General features: G+C 35.9%; 1 protein-coding gene across 3 annotated transcripts in view; it reads right to left on the bottom strand.

Moving 5' to 3' along the window:
* The window catches only part of KDM7A (lysine demethylase 7A), a 65,300-nt gene that overhangs the window by 24,820 nt on the left and 21,425 nt on the right, over positions 1-19,055 (bottom strand). For all 3 annotated transcript variants that reach the window (XM_051621204.1, XM_051621213.1, XM_051621222.1), the window contains exons 2-9: positions 15,741-15,826; positions 9,179-9,296; positions 8,129-8,289; positions 6,251-6,392; positions 5,789-5,975; positions 4,943-5,105; positions 1,473-1,560; positions 642-748 (exon numbers count right to left, since the gene is read on the bottom strand). In XM_051621204.1, the coding sequence (XP_051477164.1) occupies positions 642-748; positions 1,473-1,560; positions 4,943-5,105; positions 5,789-5,975; positions 6,251-6,392; positions 8,129-8,289; positions 9,179-9,296; positions 15,741-15,826 (1,052 nt within the window). The remainder of the gene's footprint in view (positions 1-641; positions 749-1,472; positions 1,561-4,942; positions 5,106-5,788; positions 5,976-6,250; positions 6,393-8,128; positions 8,290-9,178; positions 9,297-15,740; positions 15,827-19,055) is intronic.

The raw sequence follows: 19,055 nt of genomic DNA, 5'->3' as shown, positions 1-19,055 counted from the left end.
TGAACAAAAGAGAGAAGGACTACCAAAGGGTACTCATAGATCACAACATATGAAAGAAGCCTGATTGAAAAATTTATGCCATTCAAATAACTTTCCTATCTTCCCTAACAAGGTCTTTTCTGAATATGGCAAACTAATCTTACTTGGCTGCTAATATAATATAGCACTGTGCCAGGATCTCAGCTACTCAGTTTTGATGGTCTAGAACATTTTAATTGACTAGACATCTCATCAGCGTTGGATGAAAAACAGGAATAAAACAGTTCAAAGGTTTCAGCAACATGCTGTGTCAGTTACATACATCACCAAGTGCATTAAGATTTCTGCACAGTGCAAATTACCCTAGAAACCTCTCATCAACAAAGCGTTTTATTACAAAGATAATTTACTAAACCCAAGAACTGCTGGATCTAGAACTGTCACAGTGCAACACTGACTAAAATCTAGCTGAAAAATAATGTGACTTAAAAAAAAAAAAAAAACAACAACAACAAAAAAACCACAGGAATTCAACTCTGGTTTTCCAGCTTAAAAAGTTTTCTCTTGTCACACAACAGCAGAATAATTTTCCCCATTATCCATGTGATGGGGTTGGTGGGGTGGGGAGGCAGATACATGAAAATCGCTTAAAACAAGATTACCTTTCAATGTTTCCAGTAAGTTTTTGGCCACAAACCAACAGATGGCTTCAAAGAAAGGAAATTTGAAAAGATCTGGGGTTTTTAGCCTCTTCTCCATTTCGTAACACCTGAATAAATAAACATCACAAATGTGATTATTTTAACAATCAAATTAATTATTCAATTATGCAGTCATTTAAATTGACAATGTTCAAAATAAAATAAAATAACCATGGCCATGATAAATAAAAGAAGTCAAGTATCACATAGTTAAATCCCAACAAGACCACAGACAAAACTGAACTATGGTCTCATCCAGGCTCTGACCTTAGCAAGTTTGACTGCGGCACTTCTAAGAATAAAGTTGGACTTCATAAAACTAGGATACAAACCCAATGTGTGATCTTTTAACAGATGGAATTTTATCAGGATTCCACTGTAATAAATAAAAACAATATGTTTAGAAGACAGCTCTACATCTTGGTCAAAAACTAAATACAGCTGCCCTCAGAGAAATGCTGACTTGAGGACGGCTCGTTTCAACTCAGTGTCACACACCTGGGATTGCTTGGTTTTATTTTACTCACATTAATCTCCACAGTAATCTTTTTTTTTGGTTTTTTTTTTTCCTTTTTTCACTTAAATTCGTGCATACCCCATACTTTGCTTTTGCAACAAACATTGAAGAACTGAAATAAGAGTATGTGCTTGACGCAATCTAACTGAAAATGCCACTATTCTCTCTTTGAGAGCCTGTATCAATTTGATCCTGGTTAAGAGCATGAAGAAAAATATTTCTTAAAAGAATATCCTGCTTACTGAGGAAAAGGTGTAGGAAGAGCCGAGACTAACCTGAGCTGCATGCCAATATTGAGGTTGTGCAAAAAGTTTCCACCAAAAGCCATACAATCCTGAGATGTGAGTACAGCATGAATCCAGCCTGAAATGACAAGACTCTGAAACTTAATACATATATATAGATTATTCTAAGACTGTTTTTAAATACATATATAAGTAAAAATGCTGTACCTGGAAGCAAAAAAGCCAAAAAACTTATATTCTGTGCTGGGAACAAGTTATCTAAATTTTAACAATATGCAAGTCACAGTGTTTCAGAAACCTAGTGGAATTGTCATTTTCTGAAGAAGTTAAGATTAAGATTTTTTTTTTGAGGGGGGCTGGAGGGTGGGAGAAGGGGAGGTTAGAGAGGGCAGGGAATGCAAGACCACCAGTGGTTTTTCAAGTACAAATTCCCAGAAGTTTCCCCTCCAAACTACAAAAATAAGAAGGTCAGGAGAGGAAAAACATATTAAACAAAAGATAAAGTAATAAAAATAAAACAAATTATATTACTTTCAATATTTACATGTTGCTTGCAGTAATTGAGCTGTTTGCACAAAACAAAAAAAGTCATTTAGCAATACTGGAGTGTCCTAAACAGGAAGTCAGAAGCAGTTCCATTAATTACTCTAAATAAAGTCATCCTAATCCAATGAAACTATGATCAGTTTAAAATCTCGTCTAGGCACTCTGACTATGTAAATTTGTCACATAATTGTTTTATTGTCCTTGTGAACTCCACTATTCAACATGGTAAAGCATGTTCAGAATTATGCTATCAATCTAGGTGATTAAAAGTGGATAATTTTAGGTAAGTACACAAAAGAACTTAGGATATTAGCTCCTAATTAAAACCAGTTGCCTTTAAATATTATACAGTGCACCTTTAACAGAAATAAGCTACAAATAGAAATTCTTCTTTCAAGGTTTTTTTTCTGATTTTGCATGCAAATAAGTGATCTTTTGACAAAAGATGAGTTGCAACACATCTGCAGATTACTTCATGGCTTGACTGAGTGTAGGCAAGACGTACTAACACAGGAAGTTCCCCAACTTGAGGCAAGATCACACCAAATCACAAGCAAATATATATTGCAACCTGCTCTACCATTAAATCATGCCCTAATTCAGTTAAGAACAAGTTCTGGTTGTTGTGGTACCACACATAAAAAGACCTGAAACCTAGCAACGATGCTGATAAAGCAACATACCTACTATGTAGCCTGGGAAGGGAGGAAGGGACAGAATAGTGTATGAGAGAATGCAGAATACAATGGCACACACAACATACGGGGTTTTTTTAATTAATGTAACACAGTTTTGCTTCTGTTATTTGAAAATTGCAGTGCAATTAAGATGGCCTTATATTTCCAGCTGAAATTTGTGTTTGTTAATATAGCTTCAATTTTTTCCCCTCTTGTCATCATCACAATAGATGAATACCTCTGACCCTCCAAGAAATATGTGTATTTCATGTCTTTAAACAAATATCTCCTCCGACACTGACAAAACTGACAGAAAAACCTCCTCACTGTTGCATCAATGCCAAGGATTTTTATGGCATACATGTAAGAACTAAAATATTTCATTTTTTTTACCTTCCTACTTGCTACTTTTATGCTTTATTTTTTATCAAGTTCTATGTAATGAAGCAAGAAAATCTGGTGTAGACCACACAGAGTACCTTGAATAATATTTAAATAACTCTCAGGAGCCTCCCTATAGGTGCTATTCATCTACACGCAAGATTAATTTTAAATCTGAACTCCACTCTGAACGTATTTCAGAAATCATAAAATAATTATAACATTCACTAGCATCAAGAGCAAAAGAGGTTTTCAGTAGAGATCAGGGGTTTTTTAAAGCCTTTAATTAGTCCTACAGAACTTCCCATTTTTTAGGCACCTCTCCTGTAATCTAGTTAAATTTATTGGTTCTTACACTAAACTTCATCATATGTATGTTAATATGTACTTACGTGTATACACATGTGTATACACACATTTACATTAAAAAGTACCATTTTATGTGTATACACACATAAATACACATATACATTAGAAATTACCATTTTATGATACTTTTCGCCCCCATCGCTCAGATGCAGCTGATTTCTTGAGAAGCTTTAACTATTTTTAAAGATCTGTGGGTCCCAATAATGTTCTTCATTCTATAAATCTGCATGCTTTGTTCATAGCTGTATGACCTTACACTCAGATAAATGGAAAACTGATGTCATCTCTTGCCAAAAATATATGGTTTTAAAAAGCTCTGGGTGTTCAGGAATGTTAAGTGCATATACAGCTCCTTACCATTTAGTATTTATTCTGCACAAGCCACAAACTGTAACACCAAACACTAAACATCGCAGGCAGAGAACTCAGCTATGAGAAAAATGTAATAGTCTAAGAAGTCAACGACAGAATAAGGTACTGAACATAAACTTCAAGGCATATTCCAGAAGTAGAATTGTGCACCATTTTTCTTCTCTGTGTATTTAAAGCTCCATCCCCCCAAAAAGGGAACAGTACCTAGTACAAATGTTTAATAATAAAATAAGTATTTTAATGGATGGGCCGGATAAGTTAAAATACAAGAAATTAACTGGCACTCACTTTATTAGTAAAATATGGTTTGATTTATTAAAGACTTACAAGTTCATGGTATTTGGGAACCTGGGGGTGGGAGTGGGGTGGGGTTTTTTTGGGGATTTTTCAGTGCTTTCTTAAACACATAAGTAAGTTTAATTGTCTTCATGTTTCTCCTTTCTTAAAAATGTCTTGTAATGTATCAGGTGACTGCTATAGCAAATGTTGACAAAGAAAATCAGAAAAGACCATGTCTCTGCATAATTTTGACAGGAAGTTGCTGAAATGAATGTATGAATTCCACAGTTTCATAAACTGTATACACAAATATCCTTTTATATTTAGCAAAAGGAATTAACACATGAATTCAATTATATTCTCTTCAATTTTATTTAGGGACATTTTCATTTTGATTCAGAAAGTCTCCACAGGCTCCATCACAGTTTAGATTTCCTGCTGTCAGAAAACAAAACAAAAAACCACCACCCAACTTTTATTTCTAATCCTCTAGCCTACAGCATAAGAAGTTTATGTGATGTTCTTATAATAATTTTGCCTGCACATTTAACAATATTCAAAAGCTGTAAAACAAAATTGTACTATAAAATTAAGAATTCAGTCTGGATACCTATCAAACAGTGAATGATGTGTGCTTGATGAATTGGAACGATTTCCTTGATATACAAATTATGCTTTGTCATTACAAACACCCTTTCCTGGTAACTGTTATTGCCATCAGTTAACCTAACAAGCTAGATACTTGTTCTGAAAATTTAAAGTTCTAAATTTTAAAATTTTCTTGCTTTTCCAAAATTTTAGGAGAAACCAAATGTTGGTAACACAATTCCATGTGATTAAATATGCAAAGTCCTAGTAAAAAGGATAAAATCTGACCTGTTGGAACAAATAAAGTATGTCCTTGTTTCACAACACATTTGTAACATTTGTCAACCTTGTCCCCAAAATATACTTCACTCTGGGTGACAGATGAACTCCAAGACTCATACAGAGCTAAATTTTCATCAGTGGGCTTGATCAAATAGAATATCTTTTCACCCTATTAAACAAACAAACAAAAAAATAATTAATAAATAAATTAATGGCCTCCTGGAGACATACTACAGCCTCTGACTCATTCCTAATAAAGTAACAGATTGATCTAAATGCTAAGTATTCTGTATTTCCACTACTAGACACTGAGGCTTTCCAGTTACACTGTTTCACAACTGTAATCCACCAGAAGTTTAGTCAATAGTACACTGACCAGTTGATGTCTTGTAATGTAAAAGAAGCAAACAAACCAACCAGAACTGTCACTGAAGCCAGCTTTTATAAACAATTTACGTATATGTACACATGCCAAGTGAGAAAAAATCAGATGAAACCACTTCGCCTATTCTATGATGTATAAATGGTCAAAATTTGTGAGAGGAACAAAAAGTTGTGTATGTCAATGATTTTCATTCAATTCATTTTTCATACTAAAACCTCACCATGTATCACCTACCAGTTTACTAAATTGATCAGTTAACCAATTAAAGTCACCAACCAACAGAAGTCACCAACAACATGCTAAAATATAAGCACCAAAATACAACATCAACCATCAGTAACTCACTTTCAAGCTCCTCCCCTGGCTTTTTAAGCACAAAATGTCATACAGATGATCACGTCATGACAGAAAGCTGCACACTGAATAAATTCTGTTTCAAACAGTCATAAATTAAGAAGTCTTCATACCCAGAGAACATGGTACCAAACTGACGTTCCTCCAAAATCGATATGAAAATCAGTATAGCTGTCCTGGACACCCATCAAGCAATACTTCTGAACAAAAGGCTTAGGGAAGACAGAATCATCTGGCCAATAATTTTCCACCCATGAAAGCTTTCTGGCAATATCTGGTACTTCCACTAATTCAGACATCCTTTTAAAATAAACAAACAAACAATAAAAGAAGTATAAATATAATCAAGAGTAAGCACACTTCTTTTTAAGTGACAGCTTTAAATTTTTGTTTCCTACAAAGTTATTACTTATTAATTAATTAAAATGTTTTATGCTTGCATTACTTCACAGTAGCTGTCTACATAAAATACACTGCCTCTTATCTTTCTCACTACAGCCATTATATTCCCACACATACTCTTCAACTTATTGAAAACCACTTCCGACGTTCAAGGAACTGAAGTCAATACTCACTTTGTGTCCGAGAATTCCAGGCTGATCACATTCAGTACTTTTGGTCGGTCAGGATTTGTGAAATATTTAATATAATTATGGAGCTTCATTTTACTGTCTGCTTGTCTTGCTACATCTATTACATCTATCACTTTGTCACCACCTGTGAAAAATAGGATGACTTTCTTAAACCTATCACAGATAAACACAGCCAGTTAAGAGAAATTCCAGGTTTTTTCCCAGTCTTGATCAAAAAGTTTCTGCACATAAACTCCACTACTATCAGTATTCTCTTGGAACAGACACAGCTCAGTATCAACCAGCTTTTTATTAGGTCTAACTTTAATTGCTGTAATCAGCTAAGGACAGAACCGAAAACACTAAAAATAAATCCTCTTTCCTGTGGTTAACCAAAAAGAAAGAGTGGTATAGAATGACTGCAACAGGTTTGTTTTTTTTTTAAAAAAAAAAAATATTGAGTTTGTGGCTGCAATTGGAAAGACTAGCATAGAGAAAGTTATCATGGCAGATCTATTCCTCATTCTTCCTATTAATCACCATAGCCCTCTAATATTTAACACAAGGGCCACTAGGAATTATTTACAAACAATAAATCCTACTGCATGTAGCTCATAATTCTTAGAAAACTGCATTAACCATGTGCCATAAGCTTTGAACATTAAAAACATTTCACAAACATTCTACAAGCCTACCCCCACCCTCCTTATATACACGTGTAGCTTTTATGCACACAGTAATTTTGTTCAATAATTGTCATGAGTGTGCATTCTTTCCTGAAGACAAGGACTGGTTTACATATAATGTATTTTAAAGTGATACATCTGCAGAATAAGACAACAAGCAATGTTCAGCCCAAAGAAAGGAACTAATGACAGCATTGTGACAGCAAGTGGTTTATGTTCATTTAGTTACACTATGGTCAAATTTGACAATTAATCTTGAATGCTGGAATGTACCTATATGTACATTATAAACGTAATTACTTTAAGACTGTAACTTAATATAAACTTGATAAATTCCAGTTGGAATAGTATTTATTCAGTTTTCTTATTTTAAATTACAACAGTAGAAAGGTCAATCTGTTGCATTTCAATTTTTTCCCTAAACTGGAGAATTCGGCAGGTCAAAACACAAGTATGAGAATGAGAAGATCAAGGTCCTCTCTGAATCTGAAGAGTCAGTAATCCAAAAGAAAAGATTCAGAAGTATTAAAACGATAGCTACACTTTAAAACAGAACACATTGCTGTTTATAATCATCATAATGGTAACAACACTCCATATATGACCTATTTCCTTTGTTCTGCTGCCATTGTAAAATATTGATAGAGAGAAAACCTACTTTCAGGGCACCTCATTATACTAGGTTATCACAAGAACACAGCCAAGACCACATACAGACTTTTCAACAGCACTGTATGCTAAAGAAAATGCCATGCTGCAATTGGCTCACTCTGTGTTCCTCTATACTGCACCTTTACATGAGGCTGAAACAATTACAGACTGCCAAGAGATCTGATAAGAAAAAAATGGTCCTGGGAAAGCTCTAGCTCTCCTGCCAAAGTAAGCCAAGGTACAAAAAAACCCAGCATTCCATGTTTCGCTTTGCACCAAAATTAACATGTTGGAAAGCTGAAAAGTAAGGCTGTTCTCCTATCACAGACCTACCACACACACACAAACACCCAAGAGAGAAAAAAACAAAACCAAAACAAAATTAAAAAAAAACCCACATCACAAACCCCATAGCTTTAATTTTACTCTGCTAATCTTCAATTTAGAATATGTATTTAGCACCATGGAACCTCTTAATATTATGCAAACATTTATTTTAATTTACAGACAGGATTATTTTTAAGTACTCCAGAGTGACTCTTACCTACATAGCGTTCCACATCTAAAACAGAGAAAGTCGGTGGAGGAAGTCTGAGTCCCAAACCATCTAATTTAGAAACCATAATGGGAACATCAAACCCATGTTTCTCCAAGTATCTGTGTGTCAGCTGGCTTCCATGCATTTTCAAAATCACTTCATCAGCACTGGTGGAAAGAAATAATGGAATATTAGCAGAAAAGCATCCTGCAAGCACTACTGGGAAAAATAAATAAAGTCACCATCTGGGAGAAGACAGATGGGAATGGCTACATTTAAATTCAAAAGAATCACATCCAGTCCTATTATATTAAGCAACTAACTAAAAGAAAAAGTAAATTACCTAGACCAACAAGGAAATGTTTACTGTCACACATAACCTCGGAACTCACAGTCTTTCTATATGACTGAACACAGAAATTTAAGAGGAAAGAGAAAAGGAATTCTCAGGGAAGGCACTGAAGTACATTTTGGTAACAACAATAACTCCTTTAAAGAATTTTAAATCATTATGTTTCAGTGAGACATCCAACCAGACAGCTCAGGATGAAATCACAACCATGTTCCTCCACTTTTCTCTAAAGCATGTGAGAGTGATGGACTACCAGCTCATATAAATGTTCTATGTTTTTTGGAATAAAACTGAGGAGTACTGTTGGACTAGAGCAATAGACCGACAATATTCTGACCGTTCAGGCACAAAAAAGAAAGAAAACAAAAACAAACAAACAAACAAAAAAACCCACACCACACTCATGCTACTTCCACCCCTTCCCAACAAAAGCTATCACACAAAACCCCAAAAACTCAAAACCACCACCACCCCGTACCAGTCCCAACAGACAACATATCCCAGTGCAGTACTGTACAGAGAAAGCTACTCCATGAAAAGGAAAATATTTGAAACAGGGATTGGGGGGTGAATTCTGCAGAAGGAAGTTATTCTCAACCTTCCTTCTGTGAAGCAGAAAAATGTTAGTTGCCTCCCCTAAGACACACTCAACCAATAACATTTCTCTTTTTTTTTCACCGGAATGTGTAAGCAAGATTCTATACCTTGGGAAAGAGCGAGCCCGCAGCTGTTTAACGAAGGTCCGTGTTCCAGCCTGCACTGGTTTGGAACCATCATCCACCTCTGTGTAGTCATGTCTGTGCCAGTTCCTTCTCTTCTTCACTGCAAGTTTCAGAAAGATTAAACTTTTCATTAGTTAAATCATCTGGCTCAGATTAGCAGTCTTCCCATTAGTAAACCAGACATACTTCAATCACATCACTATCATTAACAAACCTTATTCTTTATGCAGGTGACACTTTACCTATCTGCAATAAATGAAATCTTTAGGACACCTGACAGTAATCTTTTATACTTCTATAGCTTCTTCTGTGTGAGAACCTCACTGCACATTATACGCAATTTACGAATCCAAATCCAGTGCAGCATACAAACAGCAGCAGCCTGAAAGCAATCTAAATCTAAAAGTCAGCAACAAATAGAAATAAAGCTTTAGTTTCCTAAAGCTCAGCCTTTCTTTTTTTTAAATAAACAGAAGAATCATACTTCTTCAAAATCCATTGACTTTGCTCATACATTTTATGTATGAGCATGGAATTAACAGGACCTCATCATCATACGAACATACCCATATCCAGGCTTATAATATTACTACTAATCACTGCCATATGCTGTTTGAAACCAAACCACCTTTATTTAATCCACTGTTTATGTCTCCATAACAATTTTGGGTGTGAACTGTTTTAGTCAGGTGTGATCTTTATTATGCAACTACAATACACACAATGCAAGCACTGCACCCCAAAACGTCTGAGTTGTCTCAAGATTTAATGCACTGTTACAGCATATAAATAAAGAACAAAAAATAAATTAATGGCCTACTACAATTTTGGGAATCTGAAACTGATTTCAGTTTAATATCAACTAACAGTTCCCTATATCTAAAGGGCCAAGGAAAATTAAAAACTAGACATTCTCATTAAAACTGTTGTGTTGCTCTCCATAAGACAAGTGACAGATATACAAATGAGAAAAAAAAATGTTTTTGTAGAATGGTTTGGGTTGGAAGGGACCTTTTAAGATCACCTAGTCTGATGCCCCTGCCATGGTCAGACACATCTTTCACTAGACCTGGTTGCTCAAAGTCCCATCCAATTTGGCATTGAATACTTCCCCAGGGAGGGGGCATCCAGAGCTTCTCTGGTCAACTAAATCTACTCTCTTTCATGTTAAAACCAGTATCCCTTCTTTTGTCACTAAAGGCCTCAGTGAGAAGTAGCCTTCTTCTAAGCCCTTTATATTCTTGAAAGGTTGTATTTTACAACAACATAAGCTGTATGCAGCCTCGTCATTTGAATTTTCTGACCTTAAGTGAAGCAAAGTGACTTAAGACATCATGGTGGATTTACTGATTGTCTTCAGATTTTCATTATTTCGCAACAAATTATTTCATAATGGCTATTTAATTAATTCATCTTCATCAACCACTCATTTTGTATCTTCATCTATAAAGAACACAAGCTTACTATTTGAAAGGAAGCCCTCAGTTGTATCATCTCTCTGGTTTGCTATCAAAATGCACTTTGGAACACTTTCTTTCTATACAAATACGCTTGTATCTCTTGTCCTCAAACAGTAAACAGGTTGAGAAGCTCTACTAAATTCCCAGCAAATGCCTCCGCAAAAAGGACCACTATCTCATCACTTGGGAAGGAATTTCCAACAGTGCTGAACTTGCTACTTTTCTGTTGATTTTCCAGCATGTAATTTATGATACTAACAAACTACAGGTATAGTAATTTTTAGGCTTTCAGTTCTTCCTAAAAAAGCCAAACTCTGTTCCACGACATAAAATAGTTGTTACTGGAAGACCACCCCAGTAAGATTTTCTAAGATCAGATCTATAACTTAACCACTAATACTAAACAGAAATTTAGTTAAATATGCTAAGGAAATATAGAAGAGGGAAAAGATACTGTTACTTGTCAAAACAAATGGTGTTTTGCAAGCATATGCAAAACAGCCTGCAATGCCACTATGACACCCAACTAAACAACTATATTAATGCAGATTTGAACTTAATGGAACAGCTCATATTTTTAAGTTTGCTAAAGTCATGATGCATCCAAATTTTAAAAAATTGCTAGCAATACTGAGAATACTGCTAACACTAACAGGAAGCTGAGGATTTAAGAGGGTAATAACTGACATCTTATAGTCATTACACATAAAAGGTAATTATACCTATTGATATACTGTTTCTTACAGACTTGACAAAATGTACCCCTTAGAAGACATTTAAGAGAATAAACTGACATTTATAGCTATTTGCTAACCTGAAAACTAGTGCTGAAGAACCCGCTTAATGAGCCAACTATCCAAATACAGTAAAATTTCATAAATAATGAAGCTAGGTTTATTAAGTTTTCAAAGCTATTTTCTCAGTCATAAATAATAATACAATAAATTAGTGGCTAATACTAATTTGCAGCAGTGTAGTTTCTCATTAATTCTCTGCTGTTAAAACAGCTCATTAAAACTGTAAGACGATCCAGTTACTTAAGAGATTTTATAGCACAGAACCAACTTCTAAAAATCTGCCCTTTTAACACTTCAAAATCAGAAATTAAAGTAATTCTTTTACTTGGTATTTGGCAATGTACATCATCATTCATAGAATCCTAGGGGTTGGAAGGGACCTCGAAAGATCATCTAGTCCAACCCCCCAATTCCCTAAGTAAAATAACATTGAAGAACAGAAAACAGTACAGAAAACTTTTTCTGCTTAGATTAGACATTAGGAAGAAATTCTTCACGATGAGGGTGGTAAGACACTGGAACAGGTTGCTCAGAGAAGCTGTGGAAGAACCACCCCTGGAAGTGTTCAAGGGCAAGTTGTATGGGACTCCGAGCAATCTAGTGGGAGGTGTCCCTGCCAATGCAGGGGGGTTGGATCTAGATGACCTTCAAGGTCCCTTCCAACCCAGAGCACTCCATGATTCTGATTACATGTCTTTGAATTCCAAAGCTTTTATAACCCCTTAAGACATTACAGTAACAGTTGCAAAAACAAAAAAAAAAATTAAAAAAATGAATGTAATGGATATTCACGCTCAAATTAAAACAAACAAACAAACCTACATAAGTTGTAATGCACATGTAACACCTTCCCCTCCCAATCACTCTAAACTAGTGGACGGAAGCTGTGTTCACCCTTGCTGTTTGTGAAAACTGAGGCACAACCCACCGTGACAATGCTAAAAATACACACACTAGAAGTACACTAGACAGTTGCAAGGGATTTAAGAAAAGGAAAGTAGTGTGTCAAAAGTTTTCATTAAAAGTAAGCACAAAGCTATTCAAACAAGGACCATCAAGAGGCGAAGATCTGTACAATAAGGCCCCAATTCTCAGAAGTGGTCCTCTAGGTGGTTCCCAGTGTCCAAAAACACTAGAGAACTGTTAGCATAGAAAAATGAACAATTTTAAGGAGCATACAGTAAACCACAGAGTAACCCTTCTAAGGCGTGGTACACCATCACATATCGTCAGCTCAGACCTAACACTGGCATTACTACCACAGCCAAAAAATCAGGTGGGAGGGTATCAACAGAATTTCAGAAAGTAAAACCAGATTAAGAAAGTGATGTCCTGACAACCACAAGCCTGTTAATATTTACTATACCTCATGCAGTAAAGCCCTGGATTCTAGAGTCTGGTGACTGAAGTGACTTCCCAGCATTTGTACACATAGAGCATTTTCAGACTTAAGGATCACTGTGAAAACTTTCAACATAGTAAAATATAATATGAAGACTCTAAACCAAGTAAGCTAAGAAAATTCCATAGTATATTAGGAATTTTTTTTATTGCTCTTTTGTTTTTTAATGACACACGATTTTAGGATTAATTATTTAGCATTTTACACACACAGCTGCATGTTAAAGGTCTTGTACAATTGTTATTTCCCCAAACCAAGGATTTACTTTTGTTTTAAAGACAAGAAGAAACTGACTGGTTAATTTGATCTTTACATCTAAACTATGCAGTAGCTTTCTTTTCAGTATTGAAACTTTTACATAATTAATTTTGTAGGATACTGAAAGTAACCATCCATTTGGTAGTATGAAGTATGTGTTTCTTGTATACTTTTAATAAATTTTATGCACTACATCATTTGATTAGATGGAATTATACACACAGTTGCCTCCTGAAACACATATATACTGGCCCTTTTAAATCAATCAGCTGAATTTTTGTGTTTCAAAACTCCTTTAGACAAATGGATTTTAGAACACAAAGCTGTAAAAAACAAAACAAAACACTTTTTTTTTTTTAACTTACACATACTTTCACGTGATTGAATCACTCTGGAGCATTCCTGCAACACTTGAAGTCCTAAGACATTACCAGTTTCTCTAAACACTAGAGTTAAGTAGAGCCCAAACCACAAACTAGCACAGATGTGATTCTGACTGCTTAACTGAGAATAAGTAATAAAATTCCAAGTGAAGATATATTTCAGTATAACTTCTCTGCCTGGGTTGATAAGTGATGTATCTGAAGCTTCTACTAAAATTATCTACTAGATTATCTACTTACTTGAGGCAATATGAAGAAATAAGGATAATTTTTACCACAGACTCTTGTATTTTGGAAAAGACTTCCGACACAAAAATCACTCCTATCTCACTGTTGAATTGCTGCAGGTGAGATAGAGCTTACATCAGAGCTAGCAGCCTCTGCATTACAAGAAAGTTTATTCACCAGCATCATGGTTAAGTTTCAAAATTATACTTTATTATTTTGATAGTCTGATACAATCCCCCTTACACTCCTCCTCATAGTCCCTCTATTCCACAGAAAAAAACAGGCAGAAAGGTGGGGAAAGAAAAGGCTGTATTCTGATTTACAGGAGACACATGCTGATTTTTAACTGAAAAAGACAACTGGAATTCTAAAAACTGCAAGCATGTAAAGCAGCATTTATCTTACCTTTTAGCCCCTAAACTAAAAGTAGTTAAACCTGAACTCACATATTAAACATGATATGTATCATGCAGCATTTAATTCATAGAATCATAGAATCCTAGGGGTTGGAAGGGACCTCGAAAGATCATCTAGTCCAACCCCCCTGCCAGAGCAGGGTCACCTAGACCACATCACACAGGAACGCATCCAGGTGGGTTTTGAATGTCTCCAGTGAAGGAGACTCCACAACCTCCCTGGGCAGCCTGTTCCAGTGCTCTGTCACTCTCACAGTAAAAAAATTTTTTCGGATATTCACCTTGAACCTCCTATGCTCCAATTTACACCCATTACCCCTTGTCCTATCACTGGTCATCACTGAGAAGAGCCTAACTCCATCTCCCTGACACTCACCCCTTACATATTTGTAAACATTGATGAGGTCACCCGTCAGCCTCCTTTTCTCCAAGCTAAAGAGACCCAGCTCCCTCAACCTTTCCTCATAAGGGAGATGTTCCACTCCCTTCATCATCTTTGTGGCTCTGCGCTGGAGTCTTTCAAGCACTTCCCTGTCCTTCCCGAACTGAGGGGCCCAGAACTGGACACAATACTCCAGATGCGGCCTCTCCAATGCAGAATAGAGGGGGAGGAGAACCTCTCTTGACCGACTAACCACACCCCTTCTAATGCACCCCAGGATGCCATTGGCCTTCTTGGCCACAAGGGCACATTGCTGGCTCATGGTCATCCTCCTGTCTACCAGGACCCCCAGGTCTCTTTCACCTACACTACTCTCCAGCAGGTCAGCCCCCAACCTATACTGGGACATCGTGTTGTTCTTCCCCAAATGCAAAACTCTACACTTCCCCTTGTTGAATTTAATCATGTTTCTCCCCGCCCAACTCTCCAGCCTGTCTAAGTCTCTCTGAATGGCAGCACAGCCTTCTGGTGTGTCAGCCACTCCTCCCAGCTTAGTGTCATCAGCAAACTTGCTGAGGGTACATTCTATACCCTCATCCAGGTCGTTGATGAAGATGTTGAACAACACCGGTCCCAGTACCGACCCCTGAGGGACTCCACTAGTCACACACCTCCAACCAGACTCTGCCCCATTGACTACAACTCTCTGACTCCTTCCCATCAACCAGTTCCTAATCCACCTCACTACCTGATCACCAAACCCATACCTGATCAACTTATCTACAAGGATGCTGTGGGAGACAGTGTCAAATGCCTTACTGAAATCAAGATAAATTATTAAATCAGAAAGTGATGCTTTATCACTTTAAGCCATCTTTTAGATTTATTATTTTTTTAAAAAATTATTCCCTGAGCTTCTTTCTCTCAACTCTGTGAAGTCCAGATTGTTTTCTTCTAGCTCTGTGTACTTTGATTTCCCCAGTCTATAACAGTGCCTTATGTTTTATTCTATGTGCATCTTCAGATCAAGTAACCTTTATGGGCGGTTTGTTTGTTTTGTGGGGCTTTTTTTATCAGCTCACAGTTAGTCATGTAGAACTAGTACTTTCCAAATAATCAAGCACATCTTGAATGTTCTCCTGAACAGTCTCTTTCAATTGTACATAGAGAGAAAACACTCTGGAAGTGTAAAATAAAATCTGAATAACCAATACTTACTTAGAGAAGGTCCACGGAGAATTGCACAGTTGGGGCAATGGTATAGGTCAATATCAACAGCATGGTGCTCCTCTACTCCTACGCAGCTGGAATAATATTTTAAAAATGTTAGTAAGAATATGTGCAAAATTTATTTTTCAAGCAAAAAATAATTAAGTTTTTTACCAGAACATGCTTAGTCTGCAAAATCATAATGAGATAACCAAATTATCTCTACTACTGGTTTGCCACAAATTCTGAGTAATGATTTATCACTGACTAGAGAATGTCACTCAAAATCAAAAAAAAAAAATCATAAAAAGGAAGCAAGAATCAAATTTATTTAAAAATGAGTCCACGAAGCATACCATTACCCCTAAATTCCCCAAAAAGCTGTGATCCTAATTACAGGGAACTGTTTATGCAAAATCATTCAAGAAATTTTCTTTATCAAAGTTATTATTTCAAAAATAATCTTAAGTCTATTTATAGAAAATAACATGGATTCTTTTTTTTTCCTACAAAAAGCACAAAAAACCCACTCCTACCCCCAAGACAAACCAATTAAGAATGCTTTTTCTTCCTGAAATCTTTACACTAGTAGTACTAACTATTAACATTACACAAGTGACCAAACAAATAACTTTGTAGAAGTGGTTTTCTTTTAAAATAGCAACAAGTATTTCAAACAGCCCTTCAGAGATGTAATGTTTTCCCAATGCACATTTTTTCCCAGATAAAACAGTCAAAGTGGGATTGAAGTTGAAGAGTTTTATAGCAGACATGACAAAGCATGTACACTACTGTATATCTAAATAACACAATTTTAAATGCAAAATTAGGTACCTTTTCTTTAAATGCAAAATTAGGTACCTTTTCTTGGAAGTTGAAACACTAGAGATTGGAAAGTAAGTGCTTTTGCGCAAAGTTCTTAAAAAAAAAGTAATCCCTAATAGCTGACGGAAATACGAATCCAAGTGAAGTTCTTTCTCTGAAACATTAATTGACACTTAAATGACTGATCATTTTATAATACAGAAGAGCAAGACTACATCATTGAACACCTACACTGAAGATAGGTATTTATATTCAATGCATTCTCATAAGAACTTGAACAGTACTCAATTCAGGTAAGTCATTTCATATCAAAAGCATAATGACAGCTTTAATACTGAAGCTTTGAAAAGATCCAGCTACACCAAGTCTAGCAGGCCAGAGCCAGAACTGCTGACACACTCCAGTAGCGTAAGTACATGCTGCCGAAACAATAAACTAAACAGTATAGCATTCAAAGGTACCAAGAAGCAAATCAAATATGAAATTGAAGAGCATTTCCCACGTAACTATCAATGAGAAGTACACCATTCCGAATGCTCTGTAAACAGATCCAGCTGTTTCTTCTCCTTTTCCATTCACTACATACCACATGAAATTTAGAAATTATATAGCTTTTTAATGCACATACTATTTTAAAATCTAAATAGAAAATTTAGCTGACACAGCTCATCACAATTCTTGCAATGTTTAGTATCTGCTTTAAGACCACAACTACAGGAATTGTTATCACATGAAAATTCAGCTGACATATAAACAAAAGAAAGGCAGAAGCATCCATGTCCAATTTCCTTCTGCTTCTGTTCTCTTCCTTTTTACAGAACAGATGAGTGACTCATAATGCAATGTATTCTAGGAAAATTGTTTTAAAATATACACTCTAAAAGCACAAAAAAGCAGGCTGTTCTTTTATACATCCTTAAGAATCCTATTGTTTTAGCTATATTTCTGATCTTTCAACAGCTAAAGGTATTTATTTTGGAATGTATCTTGATCAAGTTTGCACAATTATTCAATGAAACACAGTGCTCCATGGGAAAACTTCACTTACTACCTTTTCCTTTAATTGGTGTTAATCTGATACATTCATCATCACACCAATCAGGTTGACTTACTGACTAACTATAAGAACTATACATTAAAATATAGTAAAAATCATTCAAGCATTGACAATTGTCATATTCTGTTTAAGAGCATGAATTTTATTGCATCTTACAGAATGTTATAGCCTTAAAATAAAGCAGAAAATCTGTTAAGTACTAAATACTTTCTCTGGTGTGTTTAACTCCATAACCTTTCATGAAGGCACACAGAGCTTTGTGTACAGAGAGAGCAGGTGACACTGGAATGGTATCAGAATAGCTGGAATAGCCATTCAGTAAAGAAAGAAAAGATTTTCTATCTATCTACACTCTAAACTCAAAACTGACCGGAGAGGCAAAATATTAACTGGGAGATACTGGAAGTAAATCTAATAGCAGATACCCGACTGACGCAAAGCACAAATGAGGTGCAAGCACCTGCAAGAACAAGTATTGCCAAGGATGCCACAGAGTGTATCAATCACACAGAGCGCCATTAAAGTCAGTTTCCCGAGTCCCTTTCTCCAATGTACACAGATGAATCTGACATTAATCATTCTAGCTACTAGCAAGCAATCAATCACTGTGGTAAGTGCAACTTCAGACCTCAAGCATCAAAGCAAGGTCACCAAGAGGTAGCAGAAAGCCTGGAAAGCATTAACATACTCAAACACAGTAACACTCCCAATCCACGGATGTTTTCCTGAATGAAATATCATTATTACCCTTCACCTCACCATCCATTTGGGATGAAATGTCTTAAGGATATATTACCTAGTTTCTGAATTGCTGATCTCCTGGAGGAAGGCTGTACATTAACCCTCAGGAACTATGAAAAGTTTACAATATTACAAAATAAAAATAAAATAGAATAATAATTAAAAAAAACTCTAGGAGACTATGCAGTAATACATCTTTAATTCTGTTCATGAAGGTGGAAGGCCTGAACAGCCCAATTTTACTTCACAGAATCACAGAATGGTTTGGGTTGGAAGGGACCTTAAAGATCATCCAGTTCCAACCCCCCTGCCATGGAGAGGGACACCTCCCACCAGACCAGGTTAATCTGGTATGACAGATTCAACAATGATTTCACCATTATGCTGGAATGCCTTGTACAAGAAGTTTGCAAAAGTAAAAAATATTTTACATGAAGCATTATCCTGCACAGCTGTATAGAGTAAGCCACTAAAGAAATCTGGTACCTGTTCTTTCCTAGAGCAGCATGATATTGTTAAAAAGTACTGGATCCATGTCAATCACCACGAAGGCTGCTGCACCTTCCAAATCTTATACCTGCTTGTTCTCAATCAAGTCTAGCTCTTCTCTTCCCTACTTCTGATGTTATCAAGCAAAACCACAACATTTTAGAGATTGTTTAACTGCCTCTCTTGGTATGAAAGAATCTTGGTTTAAGAAA

The sequence above is a fragment of the Apus apus genome, chromosome 1 (assembly GCF_020740795.1).
Source record: "Apus apus isolate bApuApu2 chromosome 1, bApuApu2.pri.cur, whole genome shotgun sequence".
In the NCBI taxonomy this organism is placed as follows: domain Eukaryota; kingdom Metazoa; phylum Chordata; class Aves; order Apodiformes; family Apodidae; genus Apus; species Apus apus.
The sequence above is the reverse complement of the archived record's forward strand: the minus strand, read 5'-3'. Positions and strand labels throughout refer to the sequence as shown.